Below are 8,936 nucleotides of genomic sequence, written 5' to 3'. Positions count from 1 at the left end.
TTTCATGAATTAATTTTTGCTTTATTTGATTTTTTAATTTTCAATTTTCTTAAATATTTCGTATGTTTATGCATAAAATTTATACAATGTGCAATAATAATGGTAATTTAGCTTTTACAGCGGCCTATAAATAAAATTATATCAAAAAAATCGAAAAAAAATCAAAATGATTGATAAGACGCATTTTTTATTCATTTTTTAATTGCCAAAAGAAGCGGTTTTAATTCTGTACGGAACCGAAATAGTAAAATTAAACAAATTTTATAATTAATTTAACAAAATGAATAATAATTTAACAAAACGGGCTGGATTTTAAGAAACTACTTTCTCCTTTGTTTTTACATATTAACTAATAAATATTTAACTAAAATTTGTACTTGACAAATAAAAAAATTGTACGCATACAAATTCAACAAATTACTTAAAATTTATCTCAAAGCAGCTCAATATGAGAGCGCATTATCACCGATTCTGAAATCCTTCGACGCACGTTGCGTACGTTCAGAAGAAAATTGACCACATTGCTAAATTTATCTTGCTTATTTCTTTGCTGATAGGAACTTACCGAGTTTATGGGATAAGGTGATTACATTTGCCGCCATCCACTGAAGTTTCTTTTTGCACATGAAAAGTGTTTAACAATTATGTAGTAGATCTATGGCTGTACAGTTACTTAATAAATAAACAAGTTAAGCTAAGTTAAAATAAATGAAAATAAAAAAGAAGAAAGTAAAACATCAATATATTTCAAAATGAAAATTATCATTACAAAATGTAAAAGTCATTATAATAAATTTCATTTTTACAAAAATATTTCTCTCAAATCTTGCCGTATTTTTGTATAAACTCTTTTTAAACGCTCTAAATGAATGGCGTTTGTGCCTTCCTTTGCATTCGATACATCCGTTACCAGTACAAAGCCGTATAAACGCTCGATTTCACTCTGATATTCCTAAAAAGGACGTGCAAGTCTACGGTAAAAAAATATCAAATTTGACGAATACAATAACTCACCATAATTTGTACTTGTTTCCGTTTTAAAGAACCTGAGGAACTACATTGAAGGGTATTTGTTTTCATAATAACCAAGAAATATAACTTCAAATAATACAACGCCTCAGGGAATTCTGAAGTTATTGATATAGTTTTTGAAGAAATGTCATACTTTAAAACTATTAAATAGTGGGCTAAAAAATATAATTTTATATCCTCGGTTAAACCATCCATTTTCAAATTAAGATTTTGCAAAACTTTTTTTCCATGTTCTCTATTTTGTAAAGTGAATGTACAAGTGTAGTTGGTTACGGTTGCGAGTTCAGTCATTTCGCTCTTTCTTGTTAAATTTTTTTGCAATATATTACGCAAATTACTTATTGGTGACCATAAACTTAAGAAATCAACTTTATGGCTAAACATATTTTGGAAACTTGTTTCATTTTCTTCTAATTCTACAACAAAATTTACACTAAAATAATTACTAGCGTGCTTTACAAACGTGAACAGTTTTGCTTGAAAATTCGATAGAAATATCTTCTCCTCTTGGAGATTACATTCTACCAACAAGCAAAGATTTCTTTTTAACATTTCGTCGGATAAGAATAAAAACATACTTTCATTTTCAGTACTTAATTGTAAGTACCAATTTGTGTCGGTAAACGCAGACAACACTGACTTATCTTGCCTGTTAAGCTTGAAAAAAATTAAAGCGTAATATATTAATTTATTCTGGCCCTTTTGATTATTCTTTAAGTGGGTTTTTATGAGTGTAGTAGAGTTTCGGTAGCTCTCAGAACTGGGCAAATAGTTATAATACTCTATATAGGCTTTGTAATATTTCCTCAGTAACTCCGTTTTATGGCCCATAGCGACGCTGACTTGCTTTTTATATTCGTCCTCAATTTGTTGGTGCAATAAAGACGATTGTTCTATTAGCTCACCGATTACTTGAGCCTTCTGTAATAGTTCTTGAACGTGTTCTTTCGTTAAAGCATGCAGTTCTTGTGAATTATCGTGTTGTGATGAATTCTCCGAATGTTTGATAAATTCGTTCTTGTGGAACGTTATATGGTAAAATATATTATTGTAACTTATGCAAACTAATTGTTGTAAATGCTCCGCCCAAGTGCAAGCTATTATCCCACTTATGGCTTTATGTTCCTCGTGTATTAAACACTCTTCTTCCCCGTCTCGCCATTGTTCGTTTATTGATATTTTTAACTGATTTATCTGGTCTGGCATAACAAAATAGAAAGTTGTACTTGAAGCGCAAAAATCATAATGCGTAAAAGTGGTTATTTGAATGGTTCTAAGTTGTAAAGTGTCTTTAAATTGTTGATTGCTTCCAAACCATATATCAATATAACCGCATTGAAGTAAAACGATTAGGAATTGTTTTGCACAATCTAATTTTACACATTCTATATTAGAAGCGTAAGCACTTAATAAGTGTATATGATGGTTTTCTATAACTTTTTCAATCAAAGGCTTATCAAGATCTTCCTGTATAACAGCTATAAAGAAACTCATATTTAAAATGAAAAACTCTTTTCTTTCTAAGTAAAAATCCTTTTGTTTCACTTACCTCCTGTTAATATAAACACATTTCCTGATATGGTAAATATATGTAACTCTTGTTGCATCGTTAAATTTATTTGCTCATTTCCATCCAAAAAATTTTGTCCAATTTTGATTAATTTATTTAAAAATTCTTGGTTGTCAGCATTTACCATTAAAGTTATTAAACTGAAATTTTCATCTTCCCAATTACAATCAAACAGGTTACGTTCATCAAAACTTATGTAAAGTTTGAAATGCCGAGAAATAATTTTTGTTAAGTTTGAAATGACGAGAAGTAATTTTTTAATTTACCTTATGTCGTAGCTGCGCAAAAGAAATTCTTCAGGATACGTCGCCTTACCTAATTCGTACACATCTTGAAAAACTTGTAAGCACAGTTGTTTTGCCGGTCCTGCCATTTGCAAACGTATAACACTAAATATCCTCGGTTTTGTAAAAGTCACGCATCGCACACCCTCCAAAAACTTTAATTGATGCATTAACTTAACAGAACTAAAGTAATACATACGACCACTTTTCATCAGTAGCAGTGTATTGAAATCCGTAATTAACATATGCTGGATTTCTTCAATATCACCATTACAACAGGGCAAAGGTATCTGCACTTTAGTAAGGGTCGTTATTTGAGTTTTACTCGATGTTTTGAAAACAAAGTTTAGTATATAATTTTCATCCCAAACAACAAATACTGAACTCTTCTTGCCGCCACTATGATTCACTAAGCCTTGAGCGCAAAAGAGTCCATCGTCATCGATGGACCATAACGACACCACCGAAGAATGTAAATAATCATTTGCAATAGTAGTGACACTGTGATTATCCGGTGTACATTTTACGCTGTAATCCATTAATTGGGATTGTAGATTTACTAACTGTTGTTGTAAATTAACTGAACTATCGTTCATCCTATTTATTTAATATAATAATCAACTTCTATAAACTTTGTCACTCTATTAAAGAAAAACATAGCAGGCATATCTCAAACCACAGGTTATGTGTCTTTTATTATCTCTTGGTTCGCTTCGACAATGAAAAAAGGTAATCTACTTTCTTTGCGTTATGTATCACTCTCGTTTCTTATAATTTATTTTAAAAAAATAAAGAAAAAGTAGGAAACAAACTTGAGGCTAGTTTGTATATAAGCAACCACCATTATTTAAACAACAAAAATATTATACAGAATTAAGCACAAATTTATATATCGTAAAAACTAAAGAGGCCGGAAATCATCATATTATTCTAACCAAAAATATGTGTAAATTAATTAAGACCTTACCCTTCCTTATTAAGCAAACAAAAAGAAGAAATAGAAGGTATACATGGATTGAAATTTGTAGGTAATACATGAAAGTAGTTTTGTGCATTTGTGCAGTTGAGTTTTGCGCCTTGAGTTTAAAGGCGTACCTTGAGAATCACTTGGTTGAGATTCTGGTATGTCTTTCGTCATTCGAAATTAATTTCGAAAAAAGAATGAGAAAATAAGGGGCAAATTTGACTTCTTTTTTTTACAATGCTGCAATCGGTGGCAAATCGTACAATTGTATGAATTGATACTTTCATTGCCTAGTTGCCTTGAGTTGTGAAATTTAACTGGGAATTCTAATATGTATCAGTTTACTTTATTTTTTATTTTGGCAATCCTGTGCGGAAACAACGCGGTTGTTTACTCCCTGCTGCAAAAATTTTTTTTTCTTACGAAATTGAAATATATTGGCTTTGATCCATCTCCACTCAACAAATCAAAACGAGAAAAATAATTGAAATATCAACTTTAAATATAAACTTTAATTAAATTCAACCTAAAATGTCCTTTGTGGCGCAAATAAGCACAAACGCGGTCTGCCGCAACTGCGAGTCCCGCTGGTGTGACATGGACATTTCCTGTTGATTCAATTTTTTATTTGTTATATTCTTTGACCAATAAAAATTGTAACGGAGTTTATCTCATTACTGAGCCAACCTTAATCTGTTGACTGAAGCAAATACTGGATGCGAAGGTTTCTGCTTCCACAGCTGACAATATGATTTCGATAAGGAAAACATCCTTAGTGCGGCAAATCTTCTATCTTTTTCTGTTTTTCCATGTATATCAAGCTTTTTTTCTCAAGAGTCAGGCAAGTTGGTTTCCTTTTCTTTGAGTTAAATTGAGCACACAAAGACCTTTCACATCGCTGACATGCCACTGAAAAAGCTGAAGCCAAACATTATATCTAAGGTCAATGTCTAAAACAGCACCGTTTTCACCGCTTCCAGTAATGATTAACCTGAGATGACTGATCTAAACTCCCTTTCCTTCCTGATTCAATAACCGCTGCCCAAATTCCTCAGTTGGGGATGAATCTATATGATCTTGATACGTTGGGTGATAACTTTGTTTTCATTGAAACATGTTCGAATAGCGAGGAGTAACGTGTTCTGATCTCCTCCGACTTAGCTCTTACAAATACGTCAAGAATTTTAATTTAACTGGTCTAAAAGTCATAAAAACAATTAGAAATGGTAAGACCGAACTCCTTTTTAATTCGGCATCCAATGCAAACAATTTTAATCTAAATAATGACTTTGCGCAGAAAAACTTGAAGCGTACATTCCCAAAACCTTCATTGAGAGATTTGGCGTCGTGTGCAATTTCATTAAGAAAAATGATTCCTCATCGATTGCGATCTGTTCGGTAACGAGCCTTTATTAAAAATCGCCTAACAACAATATGACTTATGTACCAACCATTGGTGTCAAAATCGGCTTTCAGGGCAAATAAATTCCCAAAACCATCAACCACTGCAGTCTACAAGTCAACTTTTTTTTTCCGACCTTGAGACAACGCTTCAATTGTGATCCGTTCGGCCACATAGTGATGCCCTGCAAACCTAAAAACTTACGTTTTCTTAAATTTGGATTTTCTCCGGCGTGCACGAAAAAATGCGACACCTGTATGAGTTTTCCTCCCACAACGCTCTCAACAACAGGTGTCCGACAAGGAAGAAAGAGGAAGAAGTCAATATGATAATGACAATTGACAACATTTCTTTCAGATAGTTCCGGGAATACGATACTAATTCTAAAGACAATCATCAACAGGTAAATAAGACCCCTCCCCAAGTGAGGTTAAATCTAATATTCCCATACCCCCAACCGCCCATTTTGAGTACATCGGATTCGATCAAATGCGTCGTTATTAAATCAGCAGATATATTGGAAGATGTGGAAGGTGTGCCTACAAGCAGACATGCACTGGGTATCAATTTAAAAATTTGCAAAATAGTCTCCACTAGCGTTGCAGTTTTGCCTGTGCCGGCAGGTCCGAAAGTGTTACATACATACAAACGAACCAATTTAATATGCCTTTGCATCGTAAGTGTTTTAGGTTACAAAGAAGGTATCCAGGTTATGTACAGATAATATCACGTTAATACAACCGCCATTTGTAAATTCACATTCCGTTCCGTCTTGTGCTTAGAGCGAGGTACATTGGCGCTCCTACTGAAAACTGGTATTCTTTTGCATCTATCTCTAGGCTTATTTTGAGAGCCTTGGTATGCAGGCTGACTATTTCATCGATTTGTCAAAATTGAAATATGTAGATTTGCTGATGGATTAAGGGGTTCTATTCAGCCGAAGACTATGTTTTAACACCACATTTTTCGACTTTTCACAAAACTTTACAAGAATTAATAAACCATATCGGTTTACATGGAAAAAAAGCACAAGACTAAATGATAATCGTTTCTTTTAAATTTTAAGGTTATTCGTCTAATAATTTATGTGTATTTTACGCTAATGTACATTTTCTTTATGTTATGTGATATGCGATTTGGTGTACACCATACCTTAGTTTTTAAGACATGGAAAACAAGCAGTGAAACCATTTATTTTAAAGTTAAAATTGTTCTATTAAAATTGTTCTGTTAAGTATATTATCAAGACGATCGAAACTGTTATTATACCCGCCACTGGAAGATGGGGGTATACTTACTTTTTTGGGGGTTTTTATACTGAAAACGGAAACAGCTGCTTTGCAACGTCCCAAAACATACACATTTTCCTCCCAAGTATTAGCAGTGTGGAATGTTATAATACCCGGTTTGACAAATGGTCCGCAGTTAATCCAATAGAAAACGAACTTTGTTGTGGAGGGGCAGTGGAAATCCCGTCCGTCGCTCTGAATCATTAATATATTGTGAGCATCGCAATAAGCGATTTTTATATCTAATTTTACTTCTTCCGACTATGTATAAATAACACAAAATTGTTAATTATACATTTTGTTAATTAAAAAATTGTAATTTTGTTTATTTTATTTTGCTGATAAGGCAGAAACGGCGTTTTTCGATTTATGTAAGCTCCCATTAAACGTAAAACATATTTTGAAATTCCTTACCAAGTTTACTAAGCGAATCCTAGTTCCAAAGCTCATCTTTAAAAATCTTGGTTGATATTCATTTACATACTGCGAGGACGTTTCCGTCCCTTTCCTCAAAGGCTGAGGCAGCTCAGTGGCCCAGGGAATTTGTGGAAAATAACACAAGAATATTTTTATTTTGCAGAGACTCTTTATTTCAATCAATTTCAGGTTTCGGTTACACTCGGCTTTATTAGAGAAACGAACTACTTTCCTCGAGTGTCTAGCGTCGACCCTCTAAACTAAAACTCACTAAAGTTACCTTATTCTACCCCTATTCTATTCTTAATCTATTACTATCCTATCTTTACCTATTCTTAATCTATATTAGTCTACTCCTATCCTATTCTAACCTATTCTTATCCTATATCTATCCTATTCTTACGCTATGCTTATCCTATCTTATGCTATCCTACTTCCTAGCACTCCTCTCTCCCCGGCCAGAGGCGGAGAAATCCGTGAGGCCAAAACGAGGGACGACTTTGGATCCTCACAATACTTAAAAAAGGTCGTCGCTTTATGAAGCCAAATCTCGGGTAGAAGTCGAAAGTTTGATGGAGTAGAAAACCAATAATACAATATTAATGTTCATTTTATAAGCTTGAAAAAGGATTTCTGGTTTGTCTGAGAGGTATGTAATTAAGATATACTATCTGTCATGGACGAACAACCATGCTTAAATAAAAATATATACACTTGGGAAATTGTTTGAAGCTTTCTTCTGGGTGTTGCAAACGTTTGCACAAAATGAATATATTGCCCTTCAGATGTTTTGCGAAAGTGAAGCCGACTTAGAAAAGCTGATCCCAGTTCTGTATGAATCTATATTTTGTTTTTTTTCGATTTCGAAGCGTTTATGATTGTAGGGTGTCATTATTGTTATTCTAATTATTATTATTAATATTGTCAATTGTTATTATCCTTATTATACTGTACAGTAATATACTTTATATAGTTGTAATGTTTAAGCATATTTCTATTTGAGTTCAATTCAAAATAAAACGCGAGCAATTAACTGGAAACTTAATATAAAAATAAAAATATTTTCCATTATATGAACAGCAAGATAAAATATATGAACAGTTGTAAAATATATGACCAGCAAGAGAACACCGGTACAAAATATATTTATGGCAGTAAGATGATAACCTGTAAAATATGACCAGTAAGAGGAAGACTGGCAAAATACATGACCAGGAAGAGGAAGACCGGCAAAATATATGACCAGCAAGAGGAAAACCGGTACAAAATATATTTATGGCAGTAAGATGATAACTTGATCATAAAGTAGAGCGAAGCTCCATTCACTTGATATATTCTCCTATTACTGCTGCTAGTTCACAGAAGGAATTTCCACATAAATATAGCATACGAATAAATTTCATACTCTGAAGTTGTTGAGTGGAACAGATTTGCTCAATGCGATTATCATTTAAAAAGATGTATTGCAATTTACTCATTTTCATTTATATATGGCATTCATCATTTCGCTTCTGCAACAGTCAATTTGGATGAATTTTTCTTGGTTCAAGAAACCAATAGGAAAAAAGAAAAACAAAAAATTGACTTTTTTCAAATGTGTGATTTGAAAAATCGACGCAATTTGTAAGGAAGCACTTTAAGTGTATTATTACACTACATTGTTAATTTATTTTTTGCAATCAATTGCCTAACTTTTTTTGTAAAAAAACCACCTAAGGAGAATAGTATAATCAAATTATTATTCCTTTTGTAACACTCACACAGAACAAGACATCAGACATCCCTTAGAGCAAATGTAGTTTTGAAGCGATTAGTAGTCCGTTCAAAATTAAAGTGCGGCGCTCCATCATCTCGTTGCAGCCTAACAGGCCTTTTTGGGCGGGTAAAATTCCAAAATCTTTCCGAATTTTTCCACATTTTGATCTAAGATTTGGAGCAAACATCTGTCAGAGATGCATAAATGCCAAAATATAACTCA

The 8,936-nt window shown here is 32.9% G+C and overlaps 1 protein-coding gene across 1 annotated transcript; it reads right to left on the bottom strand.

Moving 5' to 3' along the window:
• Nucleotides 1-792: 792 nt before the first annotated feature.
• LOC119643552 lies at nt 793-3,616 on the bottom strand. Its single transcript, XM_038042935.1, has 4 exons — nt 2,869-3,616; nt 2,582-2,793; nt 1,015-2,510; nt 793-952 (listed from the first exon to the last, which is right to left on the bottom strand). Exons 1-4 carry the CDS (start codon nt 3,480-3,482, stop codon nt 803-805), a joined length of 2,472 nt encoding a protein of 823 aa, XP_037898863.1. The 5' UTR covers nt 3,483-3,616; the 3' UTR covers nt 793-802.
• Nucleotides 3,617-8,936: the final 5,320 nt, after the last annotated feature.

The sequence above is a fragment of the Glossina fuscipes genome, unplaced genomic scaffold (genome assembly GCF_014805625.2).
Source record: "Glossina fuscipes isolate IAEA_lab_2018 unplaced genomic scaffold, Yale_Gfus_2 61235, whole genome shotgun sequence".
Classification (NCBI taxonomy): Eukaryota; Metazoa; Arthropoda; class Insecta; order Diptera; family Glossinidae; genus Glossina; species Glossina fuscipes.
The sequence above is the reverse complement of the archived record's forward strand: the minus strand, read 5'-3'. Positions and strand labels throughout refer to the sequence as shown.

What these genes read in the sequence shown, in the direction of transcription:
- LOC119643552 (XM_038042935.1), bottom strand. Translation starts at nt 3,482, where the DNA reads ATGAACGATAGTTCAGTTAATTTACAACAACAGTTAGTAAATCTACAA. An exon ending in TTGCGCAGCTACGACATAAG is followed by an intron (nt 2,794 to 2,868) that starts GTAAATTAAAAA and finishes ACTTTACATAAG; the next exon opens with TTTTGATGAACGTAACCTGT. An exon ending in TGTGTTTATATTAACAGGAG is followed by an intron (nt 2,511 to 2,581) that starts GTAAGTGAAACA and finishes GTTTCTTTATAG; the next exon opens with CTGTTATACAGGAAGATCTT.